Source organism: Haliotis rufescens, unplaced genomic scaffold, assembly GCF_023055435.1.
Source record: "Haliotis rufescens isolate VD_foot unplaced genomic scaffold, xgHalRufe1.0.p SCAF_33, whole genome shotgun sequence".
Lineage (NCBI taxonomy): Eukaryota > Metazoa > Mollusca > Gastropoda > Lepetellida > Haliotidae > Haliotis > Haliotis rufescens.
In genome coordinates this window covers 2740471-2766193 of record NW_025964035.1, presented here as the reverse complement: position 1 = coordinate 2766193, position 25723 = coordinate 2740471, and the positions used below count along the sequence as shown (strand labels likewise).

General features: G+C 41.5%; 1 protein-coding gene across 3 annotated transcripts; it reads right to left on the bottom strand.

Annotated features, from left to right (window-relative positions):
• Nucleotides 1-413: 413 nt before the first annotated feature.
• LOC124115046 (acetylcholinesterase-like) lies at nucleotides 414-24369 on the bottom strand. 3 transcript variants are annotated; one of them, XM_046475859.2, is made up of 4 exons: nucleotides 24222-24369; nucleotides 3441-4910; nucleotides 2969-3132; nucleotides 414-2292 (listed from the first exon to the last, which is right to left on the bottom strand). In XM_046475859.2, the coding sequence occupies exons 2-4, from the start codon at nucleotides 4907-4909 to the stop codon at nucleotides 2255-2257; spliced, it is 1671 nt and encodes a 556-aa protein (XP_046331815.2). In that variant the 5' UTR covers nucleotide 4910; nucleotides 24222-24369; the 3' UTR covers nucleotides 414-2254. The 3 variants fall into 3 exon arrangements, with proteins under 3 accessions (XP_046331815.2, XP_046331817.2, XP_046331814.2); XM_046475861.2 differs by lacking the exon at nucleotides 24222-24369 and adding an exon at nucleotides 11474-11526; XM_046475858.2 differs by lacking the exon at nucleotides 24222-24369 and adding an exon at nucleotides 5607-5737.
• Between the last annotated feature and the right edge of the window lie 1354 nt (nucleotides 24370-25723).

Genomic DNA, 25723 nt, shown 5'->3' with positions numbered 1-25723 from the left:
GTACACCGAGGCTAGGTCCTACATCCCCATTGTTGATACAGAGTTTTTGTTACTTATATACGTCACCACAAGGATGTACCACTCCTTTTGTTGAGATGCAAATGGTCATGAACCCACCAAACACATGCACCCCAGCAACCTGGATAACAGTTCTGCGCTCTCAAGCCATATGAGTAGTACTCGGACAAGTTAAGTCAACCAGCAAAGTTCCTATCCGCATCCATCCCAACCAGATGATGACAGTGATGACCGACATCCACGTCTACTGTGTGAGGGAAGAGAGTGGTCAAGGGACTTTGGAGACTATTCATCGCAACATGCTTCTGCCACTTGAATTTGTTTCCCCTTCAGCAGTTCCAACCAGGAACCACCCATAGCAGAACTCTAGAAGCGCAGCAAGGAAATCAACTTCATTTCAAGTGAAAAGATCATTTTATTTCATTCTTGACGTGCTCGATTGGTGGCAAATCAGGGGCTCTTGCAGGCCAGATCGACACATGAACATTCAGAAGGAACCGTGACTCATCGGTGAAGATGGCCCTTCTCTGAAACCTTTGTTGAGGTTGCGTGGTTCGAATCCAGGGACCACTTGCACACTAGTCACCTATGCACTCAATATGGAAAAGCGTCTTAACACATGAAGCACAATTTGCACCATTTTTTAATAACAAAAAAGTGTCAATGTAAGCAGATATTCGTAATGTGTCCAACCTCGACATACATTCATCGTTAAATATATTTAATAAATCGAAGCATCACCGTCACTTCCACGTCATATGATGACATTATCAGATGCGTGAATGTGAATGTGTACCTATTGTTGCAGGAATGTGCTCTAGATCTGTGAGGATATGTTTTTTTATTTGTGTTTTCTTGGATAACAGGGACACAAAGCATTTATTCTACACATAAGGCGCTCAGGTTACTATGAAATCGTTGTAGCTTTAACTCTGTTGAAGTGATTGCATCTGGCATTGATGTTTTGGTTGCACTTATACCCCGTATACGTCTCTTGCAGTCTGAACGACCTCTTAGGTTGAGATCAAACAACGAGCTAGTACTGTAATTTATTAAATACTTTTCAAAATGTTTTGGACATTTTCTCAGTGAAAACATGCAAAGTGAAAACTCTGGACAGTTCTGCAACAGTCCCTTTTCACATACCGGTTAGGGGCGGTTGGGTAGCTAAGTGGTTAAAGCGTTCGCTCGTCACGTCGAAGAACCGGGTTCGATTCCCGACATGGGTACAATGTGTTAAGCCCATTTCTAGTGCCCCCCGCCGTGATATTGCTGCAATATTGCTAAAAGCGGCGTAAACCAATACTCGCTCACTCTCTCATCATTATGGGCATCCGTGATACAGCTCGGATATTTCTGACTAAATAGGTCCTCAGCAACCCATGCTTTCCGTAAAAGGCGACTATGCTTGTCGTAAAAGGCGACTATGCTTGCCGTAAAAGGCGACTATGCTTGTCGTAAAAGGCGACTAACGGGATCGGGTGGTCAGGCTCGCTGATCCATTTGTGTGGATCGATGCTCATGATATTAATCACTGGATTGTCTGGTTCCCCGCCGTGATATTACTGGAATATTGCTTAAAGCGGCGTAAAACCTCACTCACTCACTCACATACCGTTTATGCCACTTTTTGACCATCTTCCCGACGCAAGGAAGTTAACTTACAATAAGAGTCCAGTTTCCACCCTTGACAAATTATTACGCGTCATGTTCCTTCACTGTTCCCCCTACTGACTAATCAGGTTCCATCTCTCATATCACATTGTTTGGCAGATATTTCGTTTTGAGAATTATGTTATATAAACTTGTAAGTTTCGCTTGAAGATTACTGCTTGCAAACAACAAAGTTTTATTTCAACTTTATCTGGACCTGGACTTTTATTCTTACATAGACTGTGTATTTGTAAGGAGAATTCTATAGGATGTACATTTTTTAATAGCTCTTCATCTATATCAGTTGGATCATCATCCTGGTTGCCCTTGATTCCCTGAAGCCTGTCGCATATGTGACGTTTGAAGTTACCATGAGGTTGTTACAACGGCTGGGTAAGTTGTAAAGGGACGTAACAAAATATATGCAGAGTTGCGTCCCTTTAACTACGAGGATTGCCCTGACACTCAGTGATAAACGCCATATAACTGCTGAACTGTTCAAAGAGCTGCAAAATCCTACATAAACAAATCATAATGATACATATATGTTTACTCGGGCTCTGATTATTATGATGCTGTCCTTCTATCCTCTTTTGCAAAACTCCTTCCCTTCCGGTGGATCTGAAAAACAACAATTTGATTCATTATATTCCTGGCTGCAGTTCAGTATATTTCCAACAACGATACATAAGGTGAGAAATGGAGCGGGGCTGTTGTCATCTGCTTATTACACAAACACTCAGTCTGCATTGAACTTGGAAATGAACAATATGAACGTGTCAGGATGAACACATCCGTATGTATGTATCAGTATGAACATATTGGTATGAACAGACCCGTGAAGATTCCGGGATAGAATAGGTCTTCAGCAACCCATACTTGCCGTAAAAGTCGATTGTGGTTGTCGTAAGAGGCGACTAACGGAATCGGGTGGTCAGGCTCGCTGACTTGGTTGATGCATGTCATTGATCCAAATTGCGCGTATTGATGCTCATGACTGTGGTTAGGAGGTGGGTAAATGAATAGGTAGATCCATAATATTGTAAAAATAGCATTAAGAAACAATGTTAGAATTTCCAAATTTAATTATTCTAAGTGATCACCTGCAGGTTCATGGTATGTGAATGTAATTTAAAGGGAGATTTCATCTTAAATTGAAAATGGAGAAGTTACTTCCCTTGACATGTCGATCAACTTTGGTTGTGTTTTACTTTTGGTAGAGGTTTCTTTGTGGACTTGACATAAACGCAAGTATTAAACTCGACTGTGTTTATCTGTTAACACTTTAACACAGTACCTGAAGGAATCATGGGTAGAATCCTGTTGATGAAGACACATTCGTGATGGACTACCCCGTGTCCTGCTGTTAAGTTGTTGCCCACGTCAAGGGCCATGTAGGTGAGGTCAGTGTTGTCAGAGGCCGGCCAGTCCACCTTCACTGGGACCGGAGCGTTAGGGTCACTGCAAACATATATGACAACTTCAAAATGTCTACGTTCCACAAAAAATGCCAGCTGGACATGCATTTTGTCCTGAAAAATATAAAAAGATCCGAGGTAACTTAAGCTTTTTGTGAGAGACTTAAACTCAGTGTCCGGTTGCCACACTGGTTTCTGATTATAGACGGGAAGTACGTGACACACTGTCGTGAATAACATCCGAATGTCCGGCAGGTATCAATGGGGGTATCCATAAAGGATTTGTGAACAGAATGTTCTCCCTCCTTTCCCCCTTCCCTCACTCACTCACATAACTACCCTCTCACTCACCCTGACTTGGCAAAGTTGGTCCAGTAGGTCATGATGGTCTTGCTGAGTTCCACCTCTTCCTGTGTACATCCCATAGACTTGCCAAGGCACAAACCAAACACAAACTCAACGTCGTACCAGTGGGTTGCTCCAATCCACTGTGGATACGGACTAACTGATAGTCGGTGGTTAAAACTGTACACATAGGTAGGGTTATCAGGAGAGTACAATCTGTCAAACTCCAGATGAGGACACTTTATTGTCTTATCCGAACCAAAGTTACTCACGACATCAAAATAGTCAATGTCCTTTAGAGGAGCTTTCCGACTTTCATAAAACAGCTGAAGGGGTTCTTGAATTCTTTCTCCGGTTCCAGGTTCAAATGAAAGAAGATTATCATACTCTGGGCGAGTTAAAATCAATGTTTCTGGTAATGTTGTTATGTTTCTCAACTGCCTCAACATCGCCGGCATAAACAGTGTCGTCTCATCTTTCGTAAAACCGTGTAATACACCTGTTTGCTTGATGGAACCACTCGACATGAGAGTTTTTGGGTCATCAGGGAGAAAGTATCCATCCACAACTGGGACGAATGCAAGTCCTTCATCAAACAAACCGAGCTGAACGTCAGCCATAGTTTGGGCATCTGCTGTCTTCAAGCAGTCGTATATGTCTGCATCATTTGAAGATGATGGACATTCGAGGAGACCAGCAAACCTCTTCATCTTCCGTTTTGCTGTTTTGGCTTTGGCGTAAGCCCATGGAGAAATGTGAGTCCCGCTCTGCATGATGGCTCTGTCAAACATGTCTCGTGACAGAGGTGACACCAAGTGGTGACCCACGCTGACACCACCAGCACTTTCTCCAAATATGGTCACCCTGGTTGGATCCCCGCCAAAGTTGGCAATGTTATCTTTCACCCACTGTAAAGCCAGTCTTTGATCCATCAAGCCCATGTTGCCAGGGATGGTATCTGGCCCCAGGTAGCTGAAGCCTAAAGGTCCTAATCTGTAATTCATTGATACAACGATGACGTCATTCTCTGCTGCAATGTATTTACATTCATACAGTGGCACCCGTGTAGATCCAAAGTACCACCCCCCACCATGTATCCAAACCATCACTGCCAGATGGCCACCATTGTCTTTTGGCGCCCACACTGTAAGATGAAGACAGTCTTCACTGTAATCATCAGGGGTCTGTCTGTAAGTCTCAGGAGAATTAAACAGATCCGTAGTTTGAAAGCAAGATGGTGTCGGTTTCTGTGCACCCCTTACTTCCGGTCCCCATGACTCTGAAGGCTGGGGGTACTTGAAGCGGAGGTCGCCAACAGGTGGCTTAGCGTATGGGATTCCAAAGAATACATCAAGAGATTTACCCAGCACTGACAGACGTTGTCCCAGAAGAGGGCCATTTAGAGTCGACACTGTCTGTGGCCTGACGATATGTAACACCGCCAACAAAACCACAAGCCTCATTCCAGTCCACATTCTGAAAGAACATGATTTCATAGATAAACCTTTCGTAATATAGACTTCCTGAATGACTCCAAACATGTCCAAAAGCTTTGAATTTGTTTCAGTCAATCTGGTTTTGATATCAAGATACTTAAAATAATACTTAAGTGCATTTGCCCTAAAGGGGTTGCTTTTCCGGTCTTTACTCTTTTCGTTCTTTTTGGCAGAGGGGCGGTCGGGTAGCCTTGTGGTTAAAGCGTTCGCTCGTCACGCCGAAGACCCGGGTTCGATTCCCGACATGGGTACAACATGAGAAGCGCATTTCTGGTGTCCCCCGCCGTGATATTGCTGGAATATTGCTAAAAGTGGCGTAAAACCATACTTACTCACTCACTCAACAAAGTGATATGGCAAACAGCGATCAGTTCATTCCCGAACTGTTTGCTGCAGGAGATGAAACGTTTAGGTTTGGGCAAACTATATTTTGAGCTCCTGTCAGGGGTCCAGGCGTGTAGAATTTTACTGTTAATACATCTAATTACTTTGTGTGCTAAGGCCTTCTTGTTCAACAGATTTCAGTCTATATGTACAAATAGAAAATTCTTTGGTTTGTTTCATTAGCGTAAAGAAAGAGTAATGTGACCTGGTCATCCGTAGTGCTGAATAATTTGTCATATTACCCCTTCATGAAGTACAATATGGGTAAGAATATGCTATTACACGCACGCACCTATTTGGGGCAGGCATATTGTCATTCCAACTACCAATGATACAACAAGTTCTGGTACCGTTCCAAACGTTGGTTGGTTGGTTTGATGTTTAACGCCGCACTCAGCAATATTCCAGGTATATTATGGCTGTCTGTAAATAATCGAGGCTGGACCAGACAATCCAGTGATTAATATCATGAACATCGATCCACGCAATTGGGATCGATGGCATGCATCAACAAAGTCAACGAGCCTGACCACCCGATCCCGTTAGTCGCCTCTTACGACAAGCATAGTCGCCTTTTACGGCAAGCATGGGTTGCTGAAGACCTATTCTACCCCGGATCTTCACGGACCCCGTTCCAAAAGAATCAATGAAGATGCGTTTTATCTTCCAAGCTCACGGGGGCCAAAGTGGTATGACAACTGTCAGTTTTGTTCTCAAAACAAACTGAAAGTATAGTCCTGAAACTTAAGGATATCGTTTAGCATCATAATAGAACCGATATTTGTTCATTACAATACAATAAATTATTATACAAATTAACTTGTGAAAAAATTGTTTTCTCTGTATAGACCTTTCTATAAGAGTAATGCTTCCACTAGTTCGGACCAATGCCAATTTTATAGTGCTCGCCCGCTGAGATACTATACCGAAGTTTATCATGAATACAACACTCAGACACAGCAAACTGACTCCGAACCGACCAGTCCTTGTTTTAACCCCTTAATGCCGAGCGCCAGACAGGGCAACAACAAATATCATCGTCTTGTTTTGGTATGGCGTGGCCCGTCCTTCTGCTCTTAGGGGGGACGCTCTCTGCTCTCGCGTGTCAGATTGCAAGCTGGAGTTTGACGCGGTGCTCGTAATTCTTAGCGGAAGTGCTGAATTTTACCGCTCTACGCATGCAGATTATTTAACGCCTCGTTCAACTTTGCCGTTCTGTGCATGTGCGATTCGCGTATTGTTGACAGCACGTACTTGATCTAATATGTAGCAACCGAGGGCAGCTGCCACGGGCATTTCTCATCAGACAACAAAATGATAACGGTGAAAGTTTTAGTGAAAATAATATTGTGTGAGTGAGTGAGTTGGGTTTAACGCCGCTTTTAACATTATTCCAGTTGTATCGAGGCGTGTCAGCTTTATGTGGGAGGAAAGCCCGAAATGATGCAGGTCTCAGACCTAGAAGCATAATCGGGGCGAGCCCACATTCATAGGTTTCTGGCATGCCCAAGGGACGCAACTCTGCACAGCGAATTGCGGCGCCTTTGACGTGCCCCCCAGTCAAAATAATAAGGAAAGGGCAAGGCTCCGGCACGGCTTAAGCATAGAGAATGGATATTTCTTTTGCAGTCAAATATAACCAACAGATACGCAAAATAATATAAAGCTGAAATTGAATAATTTGCTATCATCCATTCACGCGTTTGCTCTGAAGCTGAACGAGAAGATGGGGAAAAACATAAAATAACATGACCTTACAGGTGCTTTATCGACATTCTCGCCAAATGGTAAAAAACTGGAAAAGAATGTTGTGTCCAAGCATGTTATTAACCGGGTGTTTTATTTTAGGTCAAAGCGTTACATACAAATCATTTTAATGCATCTTTGCCATCGAAACGTTTTGTACAGAATATTGTGACTCAAGCACTTAACAACTTCCCATAGGGTAAATGACAAAAAATAGCAATCATAAGCAAAACTAAATTCCATATTAACAAACTGCAAAGTCATGTAGAAACGATTAATGGAATGTTTACCATTATAACAAACACTGCAACTAACGGAAGAACCAGAACAAAATGAATGTGCAACCGCAGAAATAGAGAAACGTATGTACATTCACATTACTCATTCAAACCTCTTTGATTTCTTTATATATGAATGTACAATTGTACATTCCTAAAAATGTTTTCGTTCATATGATTGGGTAAAACTGCTTGGAACTTTGTCAGGTCAATACAAGTATTTTCCACAATTAACAATAGTGAATGCATCAATTCGTCACCAAACCAAACAACCCCCGAGGAAGAGTCGCACAAAGCTCGCCAAAATCCTAAGTCATGATGATTACACAGAAGAAACACAAGAAGTGAGATACTACTTTTTCCATAAATAAATCGACTTTACACACATGAAACGTCTTATATCTATTGCAAGTTACAAGGGCCCCGAAAAAACATGCATACTTTCTGAAAGTAAAGCCAGACAAGACCCGCATCAAACCTATATACTTGATGACATGCTGCTCTTCAACAACTGTTGGTTAACAAGATAAGTGTAGGCGCCATGCTTTCCTACTGTGCTGTCATGCTAATGGTTGGTTGGTTTGTTGTTTAACGCCGCACTCAGCAATATTCCAGCTTTATGACGGCGGTCTGTAAATAATCCAGTCTGGACCAGACAACCCACTGATTAACATCATGATCATCGATCCACGCAATTGGGATCGCTGACATGCATCAACCAAGTCAGCGAGCCTGACCACCCGATCCCGTTAGTCGCCTTTTACGACAAGCATAGTCGCCTTTTACTGCAAGCATGGGTTGCTGAAGACCTATTCGAACACGTAATCTTCTCGGTCTGCTAGGCTTATGACATGAATTGTTACCGCCCTTGTAATCTTTCAATTCATATTTAAATGTATTTGAATATGTACAAGAACTATAATAATTACTGACCCTCAAGTCATAACTCGACGTTGATCCTTTCTAAATAAAAAACCCTGCTAATTCGACTAAACTAGTAGCACAGCTAAATAATGCTGATCTATCCTATATATGAATGGACATTTACAAATTTCAGCACATGCTAATGTACCAGGAATTAAAGTTTGTTCAGAATTGTGTCAATGGTCAATGGTATTGTAAAAAATTTGTGTCAACTAGGTATATTCATTCATGATACGTAAAGGCAGCAGGCCTGTGGTATGGGTAGGTTTCAAACGATATCCGTTGGGGTCATATGCGGAGAGAGATGCAAATATCAAAGGTCAAGTAGGGACTACTTTTACTGTTTATAAACAAATATGGCGTCGTCCTTGTCATTCGGCGACCGAGTCAGAATTAACCATCGGGCATCTGGAGAAACTGTCAACAGATCTCAGATATGCAACTACCGATATCACGAGTTGTGTGAACTAACTTTGTATGTGACGTAGCCAGTCTGTCTGTCTGTCCCCCTCGCCGATGTCGACAAGCATTCGTGACCAATTCGTGTTATTCCGGGACAAGCCGAATAGCGACTCGTGCCCCTCTCATGCATTCGTGACCAATTCGTGTTATTCCGGGACAAGCCGAATAGCGACTCGTGCGCCTCTCATGGCCATTTGTGCGACCGGGTGCCGTCTTAACGCAAACGGGCATACCTAATACAATTGTCAACTCGTTGCGTAATGGTTCACATATATTTCCCCATATATTATATATATTTCAGATGCAAGTTAAAGCACATCGGGACATGCGGAATTATACAGTATGATTGAACACATTTACCTGTGTCTTGTGTATATTTTTAGATGCAAAACATATATAAAATAAAAAAATATTTCTGAGGGATTCTTTGACGAAGACATTGAAATCATACACGCATTCTGATTGGTTTGTCGTATTTTGGCACATAACATTCATCGATAGAGGGACGAGTCTTCTTGAACGGTCGAGTGGTGACGAATGGTCGACAAGCGCACATGGCTGTGTAATGTCATGCTGATTGGTGTGTATTAAATGTTATAGAAGCTAGAAGAAGTTCAGAGTTATCAGAAACTACTGCAATAATTGCTACCATTATCCAAACAATAGTCTTATATACTGTGAGTGAGTGAGTGAGTGAGTGAGTTTGGTTTTACGCGATTTTTAGCAATACTCCAGCAATATCACGGTGGTCTTATATACTGAAAATCAGTGTCTAACTGCGAATTAGCAAAGACATTTTACAAGTTTTGGCAGCTTTGGAGATATAAATTGCGAAACAATTTTGCGAGGGCACAAGCCAAGCGGGGTCAGTTTCCAGAGGGATCTCTGCGGTTTGGAGCCTTTTCCACAAATTAAAACAGTTGGATTTGGTCGAATTGTTACCTTGTTCCTTCGTAACGTTATGACAGAACAAGCCGACAGTGGCCGTGACATCTCATATAGACTAGGGTTAGAGTAGCTTCCCTTGGAAAAAGGGCAGTTTCTCGGTCGGACAGACCGATGGGTTGCAAGTAAAAACAATTTGTGGAGGCAATTGTTTTGCTTATATGAAGTAACGCCTCTGTATAAGAAACAGGTTTCATTTGGAACTATATTGGTTACTGTCACTGTCCGACTGACACACCACCTACCCTCGGACGTAATATATATTAATGCGCACATTCCAGGAAACTTGAAATGTTTAGGTAATATATATTTAATGTTTGTGAGAGAATGAAAGAGATTTCTGAGCACAGAATTGAAGAATGACATAATATGATAAAGAGGTTACCACGCTTGTGTGTTTAGGGATGGTAAATACAATATTTATTCCTAATACAGGTTATTTACAATCCCAAAACACAACCGTGATAACCTCTATTTATCCATGCATGCAAATGGAGGGTTTGCTAAGCATTTATCCTTAAAGAAGAGTGCCGAAGCCTCATGTTAAATATCACAGATATTTATGGTCATTTTGATGAATATAGAGCTACCTTTTTATATATACTGATCGTAGATGATTGTAGAATGTACACAAAGGACATTGAATACGTGTGTGAGTTGTCCAGTTTATACCACGTTCAGCAATATCTAACCCTACTACGACCCGTGAAGATCCGGGGTAGAATAGGTCTTCAGCAACCCATGCTTGCCGTAAAAAGGCGACTAACGGGATCTGGTAGTCAGGCTCGCTGACTTGGTTGATGCATGTCGTCGATCCCAATTGCGTGGATCGATGATCATGCTATTAATCACTGGATTGTCTTTTCCAGACTCGATTATTTACAGACCGCCGCCATATAGCTGGAATATTGGTGAGTGCGGCGTTAATCAACAAACAAACAAACAAAACCAACCTTATTCCGATATTGCTTTCATACAAACAAGACTTGAATTTGAACCCGGCGACGATATAACCAGTAAGGTATATTCCATAATGTCCTTTAGAAAAAGAGTCAAAAGCACGAATTTTGATCACGAGATCAAACATATGAAGAAACTGATGTACACATATGGACAAATGAATGGAAATGGTCGAATAAAACCCAGTTAGTTATTTGTTCCAATAAACAAAGCCCAACCATAAAAAGTGCTATTTTGTGTGTGGTATTACTACCTTAATCAGTCAGGACATTTATTTTACACAAACGGATATTCAGGGATCACCGCTGTCATGCACACATAACCTGCCAACCATATATTCGAGAAGATGTTGAAACTGAAATGTGTTGCTTGCCGCTAGACTCTCTGAATTAAACTTACAGTAAACTAAGGTTATAACGAACACGCTTATAACAAACTTACAGATATAACGAACTTGCTTTTTTGGTCCCGACTATTTGCTGTAGTTATATAATGAACTACGGTTATAACAAACTAAAATTAGTAGTCCCTTCGAGTTCGTTATAACCGTACTTTACTGTATTTCATAAATTAACTTAGAATCCGTCAAAAGAAATCTAGACTTGCAGACAATTATAGACTTGCATGGGATATTTTGGATAATTGTGGGTAGACTAACGTTCAGTCTCTAAATTATTTCAATAGGATAGAAACAAGCAAATACATTTAAAATGTAAAGGAGCCCCAGTAAGATTGAACTTAGCTTCATTTGGGGCTGTATCATTTAAGAAAGGGCTGGGCGGAAGAGGAAATAATATGGTTCAGGGACTGTGAGACAGGCTACTTCACGGTCTGTTTGACAAACCAGCAAGCCGAGGGCTCCTTGTCGTCCTGATCTTCAGGGCTTAGCAAATCGAGTTATATGAGACAGCGACAGCGACATCGACATCAGATACCAGTCACTTCTGTGGGACCATCACTGTCACTACTTCCCCAAACCCCCCCCCCCCCCCCCCCCCATCCCCCCCCACCCCCCCACCCCACCCCCAAATTAAACAATGTATCTCGTGTGCAAAAAGTAACATCATGCACATATGCTTGTATACATATTGGTCGCCATTGTGTGGCGTCTGTAGAAATGTTATGAGGATCAAATACATGTGTTGGAATGTGGGCTTGTAAAAGAGCTCAGTAATGAACCATGTGCGTGTACCGATATATTGTCAACACCTTATACATAATTATACCCAGCATATTAAGAATTTCATAGTGTATTATTATTTAAACAACCTCCAACAATAAAAAAATAAGCTTCTTCTTTAAAAAAATAGTTAGCTTTATTTATATATTAATCAGATGACTAATGTCTCTCTTGTGTTTATTTCTTGGATGTCAGACAATGCAAATATTAAAACCAATTGATTTTACACCAGCAGTTATGATAATGATTTCGAAATGTAGAAAGGTATACTGTGTTATACATTATTTGCCATTATTTGAAATAAACATATTTCGAAATTCAAACCATACATAGCATACAATAATGATTCGAATTCATGTAACATGCTGTGCTTTAGAAAGAAATATTTGTTGATTGGTCCTTTTTCTATCAGACAGTGTTGTTATGTAGTAGTATCAAGGGACAACCGTCGCAGAAAATATATATGTAATTTTGATGGAAACTAACGAACAACAATTTAAATTGAAAAGAGATCCAGTGAGAATGGATATTTTATCCACTGTTCACCAGTTAGACAAACACTTGGTCACTGAAAACATATGATTTTACTAGAAATAAGGAGCTGCATTTAAATTGTAACGGGATTCCAGTGAGATAACTGAACCAGCGCTTCTAGACGTCATTCTTTTCGGGCTGTAGCATCACAGTAACTGGGCGGAAATGAAACATGTATAGTTTAGGGTCTGTGAGACTAATGTTTATATTGTAGCTTTCATTATTTAGTGATAATTCAAAAAGCAAAATAAAAAACCCAAACTATTCTACCTTCATGAAGGTATACAAAATAACATACAATAACTCAGATTTGAACAATTACAAGTTCTTTAAGAGACGATAGGTATGGTGCAAAAACTCTTCTTTCTACTATAAAAAACCTGAAACAAAAATAATCCCTTAATGACACCACTGTGCCTTAGGTCCAGCCTTGATTATTTATAGACTGCCGTCATATAGCTGGAATAATGATGTGTGCGGCGTCAAACAACAAACAAACAAAAACAATGCCTTAGTTCTGTTCTGCCAACCGGCCCAAACAGAGATTCGGCCACATATCCGATGACACTGGCCCAGGATGACCCAAGCCGGATTCGCCCTTCTTGTCAGTTCTCTGTGAGACGCTGTCTCATAGTCCCCCACACCCATGAAGATCCCGGGTAGAATAGGTCTTCAGCAACCCATGCTTGCCGTAAAAGAACTATGTCACAAATTCACTTGTAAGGAAATATCCCTTCTTTAAGAATACATGGAGTTCCCCCGAATATTTCCAAACACAGGTGGGTTTCAGGTTTGTACATGTCAGAAAGTTAAAAAAAACAACTGTTACTCTGAAGAAACTCGACCAATGCCATAGAATGAGAACTATCTGCTTGTTATAGTATTCAAATGAATATGAAAACTCTCGTTTACATATATATGAATTTTGGACCTTTAAAAAGGTATCATATAATTGTGTCGTTCACTGTGACTTATTCAATTCAAGCAGATTACATAAGACTATGAATTTCCCTAAACACAAACTAGGACTAAAACAAATTATTTGTCTACCTAAAATTTACATTGATAACCCTGATTTCACATTGAAATGGACTATTTAATATTCTAGGGGTGGCTATGCATATGTGAGGGCTAGGATTATTTGTATGTTTATGGATACATACATACTATATATAAATCATTCCTTAAAACAAACATTTTAGATATTATAAACAGGTTCAAAACATAACACCCGTAAAAGGCGACTATGCTTGTCGTAAAAGGCGACTATGCTTGTCGTTAAAAGGCAACTAATGGGATCTGGTAGTCAGGCTCGCTGACTGGGTTGAAGTATGTCATCGATCCCAATTGCGTGGATCGATTCTCATGAAGTCAATCACTGGATTGTCTGGTCCAGACTCGATTATTTACAGACCGCAGTCATATAGCTGCAATATTGCGGCGTTAAACAACAAACCAACCAACCATATCACCCATGCATGTAAACGTCATATTCACGACCTTGACATTAAACTCTGCACAAATTCGTATTTTGAAGTTTAAGGGAATTCCGGTGATGTGAATGGTTTATTTGCTGTTCATATGATGACCCGTTCAGTTATCAATAAACTTTAAAAAAGTGAAGTTTACACTAGTTATGACCGGAACTACTTTTCATTGGAATCCCCGAGTTGAACATGTCTCTGCTGTCTCGATCCCCTGTTTACCATGATCATAAGGGTCGGCGATATTGGACAATAGATTAACATTAACAATGATTCATTAAAACTCTCATTTACATATTTGCATTAACCCATGGATGCCGGAGGGACATGTATGACTCTTGTTGACTTCGAATAAAATTCAAAATACATCACGCACACAAATACACTGCAAGTTTTCAAGTCTGTGGGAAATTCCCTGTTCTGTGATATCATCCACTATCCTTTCATGCAAAGCAGGATTACTGAAAATGACCTCACAAAATTTGGACCTTCGTAAATCTCGCCATTTTTGACACATTACCTAATCACCATTATGGTATTATTTAGTGTATGTTTTTGTGAGTGAGTGAGTTGGGTTTTACGCCGCTTTTAACAGTATTCCAGTTATGTCACAGCGTGTCAGCTTAATGTGGGAGGAAAGCCCTAAGTGATGCAGATGTCAGGCGTTTACCACTTCGGTGAAACCCACGAGCACGGGTATGGTGCTGAAAAACCTAGAAACATAATCGGGGCAAACCGGGATTCGAACCCACAATCATAGGTTTCTCGCTTGCCCAAGGGACGCAACTCTGCACAGCGAATCGCGGCGCCTTAGACGACTGGGCCACCCGGGCCCCCAGTGTATGTTTTAAAATCAATATATGGGATGTTTACTCGGAGAATTGCATTTCAAATATAGCATTAGTTGGTTGGTTGGTTGGTTGGTTGTTTAACGCCGCACTCAGCAATATTCGCGACCAATGATACGTACATTTCAAACGTTAGTCATATAAGCCTCGGAGGACACGTTCGTGTCCTAACATCCATCAATGTAGGAAACTCTGTCTTTTCGTGTGGTGTATATTTACTTGATGTTAATAAATTGTAATGTATACTTTCTATTTGCACGCTCCTGATGAAGTGGTAAACATATGCCCCGAAAGGTTGTGTTCCTCGTAATAAAGAAGTTGCCATCCGTTAATTCTCTTCCTTATACCACGGGCACTCGTGAAGAGCAACCTCCTCGTGGTGAGTGCTGGGTAACGCTAATCGCTCTTCCCCCGTGTGGAACCGGGGCAGAATATTTCCACAGCCTCCCATTGCTGGTCGTATGAGGCGACTAAAATGGGCAACCTGTTTGCCGTGGGTTGCGTCCCTGTGTCGGCGGAGGACGGGAGTCTGGTAGTTGAGGGCACTGGTTCCTGGAACTGTGTTCCTTTGCCCAACACACTACTTCGACCCTTACTTCGCCTAGACGGGTGGTAAGATGGGCCCGGTCTTATCAATCGGCTGGTCATGCCAGGCCCTGTGCATAATATTGTGTTTGCACAAATGTGATTGATAATAATGTATTATTTGGTCTTGGTCATGTGTTACGTGTTTGACATCCCAAATTATTATGTAAACGTTTGCCTAGAGTCTTATGCCAGAAGGCGGTGGCTCATGGGCCAATCTGGTGATATGGACCTCTGTATTCTGGGTTTCTCAAGAAAAATGTTGAAGGTCGAACCAGCCTGGCGTTTCTTCTTTCAGATCTCCTTGCTATACAAGTCTGTGTTTCTGGAGTATACCACCCCTGTAGCCCTGATGTTTCAGTCTGGTTTCCACTGCAACATCGTCTTTGTTGACACTCGGTGGCGGGTGGGGAGCAGGGTTGCTGAACCGCATCACCCTACCATGGCTAACACATTACACTCTGGTTCTGTAAAAGCAAATAAAAGAAGACATCTTTCTTCTTCATCAGATGAAGAAGTTTCTCAATTTGTGTCTGATTCCTGGCCAAAATTCTTGGTTATTGAAGCTGCGGATGGAAGTCCATTGAAACTGAATCCATTTGCCGTCTCCAAGGGCATCCAAGGTGTCTGCGGAGACGTTAAAAATGTTACTCGACTGAGAGGTGGTTCTCTATTAGTGGAATGTGTAAGGAGACAGCAATCTGTCAATCTGCTGGGTATACAGCAGTTTGTAAACACCCAGGTTGTTGTCTCAGTGCACAAGACACTGAACTCGTGTAGAGGCATCGTCAGAGACTGGTCCCGCTGTCTTTCTGACATGTCAGAAGAAGAAATTGCAGACGAGCTGAAATCTCAAGGTGTCACCGTTGTAAAACGGTTCACTAGGAAACAAGGATCCGAAATCATAAACACTAATACTTACCTGTTTACCTTCGGACTGACAACTCTTCCCAAGTCTGTTAAAGCCGGATATTGCAACATCGGAGTGGAGGTATATGTACCAAATCCACTCCGTTGTTTTAAATGCCAAAAATTTGGACACGGTGCAAAATCTTGCCATGGAAAAACAAAATGTTCCCGTTGCGGTGAAGCTCATGAGAGCAATAATTGCACAAATGACATCAAGTGTGCTAACTGCAACGGTGAACATCTAACATCATCAAAATCTTGTCCAACATTTGAATATGAAGCAAAAATTATGAAACTCAAATGCACTCAAAATATTTCCTATTTTGAAGCAAAAAAATTAGTTCCTGTTCAATCAAACCCAAATCCATCTCTTACATATTCAGCTGCAATTTCTTCTCCTGCTCCAGTTTCTGTTCTGAGACCAACAACAGCTTCTATATCCTGTCAAACTGACATATCATGGATAACTGACACACAAAGATTATTGGAGGAAGTATCTCCAACTTTCCAAATTTCTTCCGCTTGCCAAACTGATGACTCAACACCTGAACCATCACAAGATATAGCCCAAGGTGATGTACATCTCACAAAAACAGAGAAAAAGAAGTTGAAGAAAAAGACGAAGGCACTTCAGCATCTGGCTGTGCCCTCCTCTTCTGTAACGACTGTTCCGGTTCAAAATCATTTTGAACCATTGACCATGGAGGTCTCTCCTTCCCTCCCAGACCATGGGAATGGCCCCTCCACAAGTCCACGTTCCCCAGTTGAACCTCCATGAACAGAGATCCTAATCTTATACAATGGAATTGCAGAGGACTTAGGACCAATTTTAATGAATTGCAATTATTAGTACAAGACTTTCAGCCGTCGGCATTCTGTCTGCAAGAGACATATCTCAAGCCAACAGATAAGTTTGACATGCGTAAATACATTTCGCATCATTCATTTTCTCCTCCCTCTGTTAAGGCTACTGGGGGATGTTCTATTCTGGTGAGGCAGGATGTGATCCACAATCCTGTTCCTCTGAATGTCAATCTACAGGTTGTTGCAGTTCGACTCACACTGCACGTTGTTTTTACTTTGTGCTCATTGTATATTCCACCCTCTTCAGCTCTTCAGCGGTCTGACCTACAATCGTTATATGACCAGCTCCCGAAACCCTGTATCATCATGGGCGACCTGAATGGTCATAATCCTCTATGGGGAAGTGATAGCACAAATTCTAAGGGTAAAGTCATTGAAGATTTTATCACTGATAATAATCTTTGTATATTTAATGATGGCACAAAAACTTACTTACATCCTGCTAGTGGTTCTTATTCTGTTTTGGATCTTTCAATCTCAGATTCAAATCTGTTAACCGAATTTACATGGTCAGTCCACGATGACATGTGTGGGAGTGACCATTTCCCTTCTATTCTTACTGCCAACAACCCAGCTGATGAGCCACCTTCAACGAGATGGAATTTTTCAAAGGCAAATTGGCCTTTATTCAAATCATTATGTGAGGTAATATTGACAACTGATATTTTAATAAATGTCCCTGATCCCATTCAGGTGTTTTCTGATAAACTCCATGAAATTGCTGACGACGCTATTCCTAAGTCCTCTGTAATACCACACATTCGTAAACCATGGTTTGATACAGATTGTAAAAAGGCCAGAAAGATTAGGAAGAAGGCGGAAAGGTATTTCCGTCGACATCCTACGGTACATAATCTTAATAATGTTAAAATAACAAACGCCAAGGCACGGCGTACATTTAAACAAACAAAACGCCAATCATGGAGAAGATATGTATCAAAAATCATTTCCCGAACTCCGATTTCAAAGGTGTGGAACATGATACAAAAAATCAAAGGTAAAGGTTCAAAGTCTGCTGTTCATCATCTTGAAGATGGAGATAGATTACTGACTGATAAGAATGACATTGCAAATAAACTGGGCGAAACTTTGGCCAAACACTCTTCATCATCTAATTACGTACCTAAATTTCAAAAATACAAACAACAACAAGAAAAGAAAAGTATCAATTTTAGTTCCGACAATGGTGAAGATTATAACGAAATATTTTCAATTCATGAGCTAAATACTGCACTTGGACAGGCCCATGATACTGCAACGGGTGCTGATAACATCCATTATCAACTTCTTAAACATTTGCCTGAATCATGTTTAGAAGTTCTGCTTTGTATCTTTGATGAAATATGGACTTCAGGGAATTTTCCATCTTCTTGGCATAATGCCATTGTCATACCTATATACCAAAGCCTGGCCGGGATCATTCAGATCCTTCAAATTATCGACCTATCTCATTAACAAGCTGTGTCTGTAAAACCATGGAACGTATGGTAAACAATAGATTGGTTTGGTACTTGGAAACCAACAATTTAATCACTAACATTCAATGTGGTTTCCGAAAGAACCGAAGTACCATAGATCATTTAGTCCGTTTGGATTCATTTATCAAAAATGCCATTGCAAATAAGCAGCATGCGGTATCAATCTTTTTTGACCTAGAAAAAGCATATGATACCACATGGAAACATGGTATTTTGAATGATTTACATGACTTTGGTTTGAGAGGCCGTTTGCCTCAATTTGTATCAAAGTTTTTAACTGACAGGCAATTCCAAGTCCGCGTGGGCTCAACCCTGTCTGATCATTATAATCAGGATCAGGGTGTCCCACAGGGCAGTATATTGTCTGTCACTTTGTTTAGTATTAAGATTAACAGTTTAGCAACTGTATTAAATGACTCTATTGATGGGTCATTATTTGTTGACGATTTTAACATTTCGTGTCGTGGCAAAAATATGCGCACTATTGAAAGACAATTGCAGCTTTGCTTAAATAAAATTCAGAATTGGTGTGAAAAAAATGGTTTCAAATTTTCAAAATCCAAGACAAATTGTATTCATTTTTGTCGAAGTTATAAACCTCATAAAGATCCTGAATTGTTTCTTGACTATACTCCAATCAAGGTTGTTGAGGAGGCCAAATTTTTGGGAATTGTTTTTGACCATCATTTGACCTATTTGCCTCATATTAAGTATCTGAAGAATAAATGCCTGAAGGCCTTAGATCTACTGAAAGTCGTATCAAATTCTAAGTGGGGAGGGGATCAGACAACCCTCCTCCACTTATATAGATCTCTTATTCGCTCCAAATTAGATTATGGCTCGATTGTATATGGTGGAGCCTGTAAGAGTAATCTCGAAAAATTAGATACAGTCCACCATCAAGGCCTGAGACTCTGTCTTGGCGCCTTCAGGACGTCTCCTATTGATAGCCTTTATGTCGAAGCTGATGAGCCTTCTCTTCACCAGCGACGTATTAAATTGTCTCTTCAGTATATTGCAAAACTACGTTCAAATCTATCAAATCCTGCTTATGATACAGTTTTTCATCCACAATATGAAGAACTGTTTCAGAAGAAACCCAAACATATTCCACCTCTTGGGATTCGGATGAAATCCCATATTACTGCTGCCAGGATAGAACTTGATATCGTATCTCCACACAGACTTTTATCATCTCCTCCATGGCAATTGGTTCGACCGACAGTGGATCTAACGCTTGCTAATAACAAAAAATCAGAAACTAATGACTTACACTATCAACAGGATTACATTCAGTTGAGGAGCCATTATGATTCTCACCGTTCTATTTTCACTGACGGATCCAAGGACGGTGGCAATGTTTCTAGTGCCACTGTCATTGGATCTAAAACTATCTCTTCCCGATTACCCGACAATAGCTCTATATTCACAGCCGAATCTAAGGCAATACTCACAGCTTTGGAATACATTCAACAGCAGTTCATACACAAACAATTTATAATATTTTCTGATTCACTGTCTTGTCTTCAGGCGATTAAAAACATGTCTTCGGGTCATCCATTTATCTTGGATATATTAGAAATGTACAATGACCTTGCCACTGGCCAATACGACATTGTCTTCTGTTGGTTGCCCAGCCATGTCGGCATTGTGGGTAACACAATGGCTGATGCTGCAGCAAAGGCAGCACTCAACAAATCTGTGACCCCACTTCTTATTCCATACAGTGATATTAAACCTGTTATTAGATGTTACATCAGGGACCTTATGCAAAAGAAGTGGGACACCCAAGTGGGTGTCAATAAGCTACATGCCATAAAACAAACCATCGGTTACACTTACTTGGGTTGTCAGTCCAGATTTGAAGAGGTCATTCTGCGACGATGTCGTATTGGCCATTCTCGTTATACACACGAATATTTGTTAAAAGCTGAAGATCCTCCATTCTGTATCCCTTGTGATGAGAGAATCACCGTCAAGCATGTTTTGCTTGATTGTGTCGATTTCTCTCTCACAAGGGATAAATATTATCATTCATCTTCATTGAAGGATCTTTTTAATAATGTCAGTACTCATTTAATTCTTGAATTTTTAAGAGAAATAGAACTACTAGATAAATTTTGATAGATGATATACATTTTAAATAAGTTAAATATTAACATCAACTGAGATAGTTGATGGTGGTGCTACTCGGGTGGTTAAAGTAGCGTCAAAATATTGTCCTCCTGCTAGTGCCACGTAAATCCATTCTCGATCAAGGTAAGTAATATTGACTTGCGTTTTAGAACTTTGATTGTATTGTCAATTTGTTTTGTGTTATTTAATATTGGCTAGCATACGGTACACCCACTGGTAACCAAAGTGATGGCATAAATCCTGCTGGGGAGTCATGCAGGAAGCATAGGTACTGTAAGTCCCCATGATCTCCAGTAAGGTGGTCTAACTTTGGTTATTGGTGGTCTATAGCCTTGTTTTAATTGATAGGACTTAATCTCTTATTACTATATGTTTTTAAAGGAAATTATGATCTAGTTTGTTTTATTAAAAAACTGTGATATAACTTACTATTTTACTGTCCTTTGTTGGCAGATATTTTAGATTAAATACCTAGTTCACATCGCTATATGGCTGGAATATTGCCGATGCGATGTAAAATTTAACTCACTCACTCCTTATACCACGTCGCTATATAAGTGCAATAATCTTGGACGCGACGTTAAACCCAATTTCACCTCACCTCACCTTCCTTATACCCTCTTGTTTAACAAAGTTCTATACATGTAACACGCTGAACTAGGGCGAGACATCTATATTTATCCTAATGTTTGTGACACAATGGGGAAGGAATGTACAGCTCGACCAGCGCTGTTTATTGATAGGCGCCTTCCCATGCGAGGGGGCAGAGCTGGAGGCTCCGACAAAAGCGCTCACCGTGTCACACCGCACAATTCCCAAATAGGTTGGCGGGTTGGTTGGTTTGTTTTACGCCGCACCCAGCAATATTTAAGCTATATGACGGCGGTCTGTAAATAATCGAGTCTGGAACAGACAATCCAGTGACATCATGAGCATCGATCCACGCAATTGGGATCGATGACATGCATCAACCAAGTCAGCGAGCCTGACCACCCGATCCCGTCAGTCGCCTCTTTCGACAAGCATAGTGGCCTTTTACGGCAAGCATGGGTTTCTGAAGACCTATTCTACCCCGGATCTCCACGGATCTTCCAAATAAGTTAACTATGCCATCACAAGGGTAAAAGGCCAATAGTAATTAGGAGATAAATTTGCGTGTTCAATGTTCAGCAAAATCGAGGTTCGAAACCTCAAATTAAAAAAAATATATTTTGTCGCCTCTGAATAAATAATTTCTTTCGCCGTAATGCGATCATATATAATCATGGTGTTATGTTGATGCGATACGCTTGTGGGTCAGTCATAATGCAGGATTCTGAACGATTCTGTGTATTTGTTTGTGCTCTAGAACAATGAGGTACTTGACGGTACTTTCTGTTTTACATTGCTTGATCTCACCCAAGCGATATCTTATGTGGGAGTCAGTTTTGGATGATAAATACAGTTGAACCCCAGATAGTGAATCCCGACTTACAACTGCAGGTGAGGGTAGGTAGTTTAACCCAGATAGTGAATCACGACTTACAGCTGCAGGTGAGGGTAGGTAGTTAAGCCCAGATAGTGAATCACGACTTACAGCTGCAGGTGAGGGTAGGTAGTTAACCCCAGATAGTGAATCACGACTTACAACTGCAGGTGAGGGTAGGTAGTTTAACCCAGATAGTGTACCACGACTTACAGCTGCAGGTGAGGTAGGTAGTTAATCCCAGATAGTGAATCACGACTTACAGCTGCAGGTGAGGGTAGGTAGTTTAACCCAGATAGTGTACCACGACTTACAGCTGCAGGTGAGGGTAGGTAGTTAATCCCAGATAGTGAATCACGACTTACAGCTGCAGGTGAGGGTAGGTAGTTTAACCCAGATAGTGTACCACGACTTACAGCTGCAGGTGAGGGTAGGTAATTAATCCCAGATAGTGTACCACGACTTACAGCTGCAGGTGAGGGTAGGTAGTTAATCCCAGATAGTGTACCACGACTTACAGCTGCAGGTGAGGGTAGGTAGTTTAACCCAGATAGTGTACCACGACTTACAGCTGCAGGTGAGGGTAGGTAGTTAATCCCACATAGTGAATCACGACTTACAGCTGCAGGTGAGGGTAGGTAGTTTAACCCAGATAGTGTACCACGACTTACAACTGCAGGTGAGGGTAGGTAATTTAACCCAGATAGTGTACCACGACTTACAGCTGCAGGTGAGGGTAGGTAGTTAATCCCAGATAGTGAATAACGACTTACAGCTGCAGGTGAGGGTAGGTAGTTAACCCCAGATAGTGAATCACGACTTACAGCTGCAGGTGAGGGTAGGTAGTTTAACCCAGATAGTGTACCACGACTTACAGCTGCAGGTGAGGGTAGGTAGTTAATCCCAGATAGTGAATAACGACTTACAGCTGCAGGTGAGGGTAGGTAGTTAATCCCAGATAGTGTACCACGACTTACAGCTGCAGGTGAGGGTAGGTAGTTTAACCCAGATAGTGTACCACGACGTACAGCTGCAGGTGAGGGTGGGTAGTTGCTCCCAGATAGTGAATCACGACTTACAGCTGCAGGTGAGGGTAGGTAGTTAATCCCAGATAGTGTACCACGACTTACAGCTGCAGGTGAGGGTAGGTAGTTTAACCCAGATAGTGTACCACGACTTACAGCTGCAGGTGAGGGTAGGTAGTTAATCCCAGATAGTGAATCACGACTTACAGCTGCAGGTGAGGGTAGGTAGTTTAACCCAGATAGTGTACCACGACTTACAACTGCAGGTGAGGGTAGGTAGTTTAACCCAGATAGTGTACCACGACTTACAGCTGCAGGTGAGGGTAGGTAGTTAATCCCAGATAGTGAATAACGACTTACAGCTGCAGGTGAGGGTAGGTAGTTAACCCCAGATAGTGAATCACGACTTACAGCTGCAGGTGAGGGTAGGTAATTAATCCCAGATAGTGTACCACGACTTACAGCTGCAGGTGAGGGTAGGTAGTTAATCCCAGATAGTGTACCACGACTTACAGCTGCAGGTGAGGGTAGGTAGTTTAACCCAGATAGTGTACCACGACGTACAGCTGCAGGTGAGGGTGGGTAGTTGCTCCCAGATAGTGAATCACGACTTACAGCTGCAGGTGAGGGTAGGTAGTTTAACCCAGATAGTGTACCACGACTTACAGCTGCAGGTGAGGGTAGGTAGTTTAACCCAGATAGTGTACCACGACTTACAGCTGCAGGTGAGGGTAGGTAGTTTAACCCAGATAGTGTACCACGACTTACAGCTGCAGGTGAGGGTAGGTAGTTAATCCCAGATAGTGAATAACGACTTACAGCTGCAGGTGAGGGTAGGTAGTTAACCCCAGATAGTGAATCACGACTTACAGCTGCAAGTGAGGGTAGGTAGTTTAACCCAGATAGTGAGTCACGACTTACAACTGCAGGTGAGGGTAGGTAGTTTAACCCAGATAGTGTACCACGACTTACAGCTGCAGGTGAGGTAGGCAGTTAACCCCAGATAGTGAACCACGACTTACAGCTGCAGGAGAGGGTAGGTATTTGATGTATGAAAGAATGTCATTTTTCATGACACACTTACCTTATATCTTGCTATACCGATGTGCTCTCACCACTGCTCAACCGGTGTACACAGCGACGCGCTGCTATATGCAGCGAGATATCAGATGACGACCTGGTTAGTGGGGCTTGCATAATTATAGTTGCTGCGCCCTCTACATGTGTTCACCAACCCAGGAAATGGTTTTAGAGTGAGGGAGTTATATTTGCATTTTTATCCGGAAATGTCATCAACGGACGCCGTTTTCTTCCATCGGTTATCTCAACGAGAAACCTACATATTGTATGATAAATGAAAATGATTGTTCTCGCGAAGTGTTGTCAAATCTTTTGTCACGGTTAGTGAGCGAGTGAGTTGGGTTTAAGGCCGCTTTGAGCAGAAAACCGGTTATATCACAGCGCGTCAGCTTGATTTGGGAGGAAAGTAATGCAGGTCCTAGATATTTATCACTTTGTTGAATGATGCTGACAAACCTTAAACAATAATCGGGGGGAACCGAGATTCGAACACATGATTAAACGATTCCGATGGAATAAATATTCACATTCATTGTGAATAAAAAATATATATCTGGCTTTGCAGGTGTGATAAAGATACCTGACATCTATACACATTCCCAGGCCATCCCAGCATATCAAAATATCGCTCCCTGAATTTCAGTGACGAACTGTTTAAGTGAGTGAGTGAGTTGGGTTTAACACCCATCTGAATAGTACACTTGTTTTTATATCACAGTGTGTCAGATTCATTTAGGAAGAAAGCCCGAAGTGATGCCACTTTGGTTGAACCCACGAGCACAGGCATGGTGCTGACAAATCTGGAAACATAATAGGTCCTAACCGGGATTCGAACACATGATCATACGTTTCTGACGTGTCTAAGGGACGCAACTCTGCACAGCGAATTGCGGCGCCTTAGACGATTGAGCCACCCGGGCCCCCGGGGTGCTTTAGATCCTCCTTATACCGCTCGAGATGGATCTACAGAAGCTCCAGCTCACGTTGGTTTGTTTGCTCGGCTAGACACCCATTCACCATGGGGTCTTCTTGAACTGCACTCCTGCTAGACTAAACACAGCCATTAATAACAAATAGAGGGCACTGCTCCCCGCGGATGTTTCAAGCTTCTGAGTCATCTTCTCCACTGACCAAGCCATGTGACTAAGTTTATTCAGTATTTCTTATTGTTAATTATTTGTGTTATGACTAAATTCTTCATTGCATGAACACACATGGGTACAATGTGCAAAGCCCATTCTGATGTCCCCCACCGGGATATTGCTTGAATATTGCTAAAGGCGGCATAAAACCATACTCACTCACTCACCAATGTGGAAAGCGTCTTGGACCTGGATTCCGTAGAGATTTCTTTTTTTTAAGTAGCGTTCAGTTACTTGCACAAACGACCGACTATTATGGAGTGGTTGAGAAACTAATTTGCCCCTGAACTTGCTAGTTCGGCTCCTTTTTTCAGAAACAACCGAAAATTATGTATGTTTCAAAGCTTTGACTGCAAAATAGTTT

Coding starts and splice junctions, on each gene's coding strand:
- LOC124115046 (XM_046475858.2), bottom strand. Junction 3,133..3,440: donor ACCAACTTTGCCAAGTCAGG/GTGAGTGAGAGG, acceptor ATATGTTTGCAG/TGACCCTAACGCTCCGGTCC. Junction 2,293..2,968: donor TCTACCCATGATTCCTTCAG/GTACTGTGTTAA, acceptor GTTGTTTTTCAG/ATCCACCGGAAGGGAAGGAG.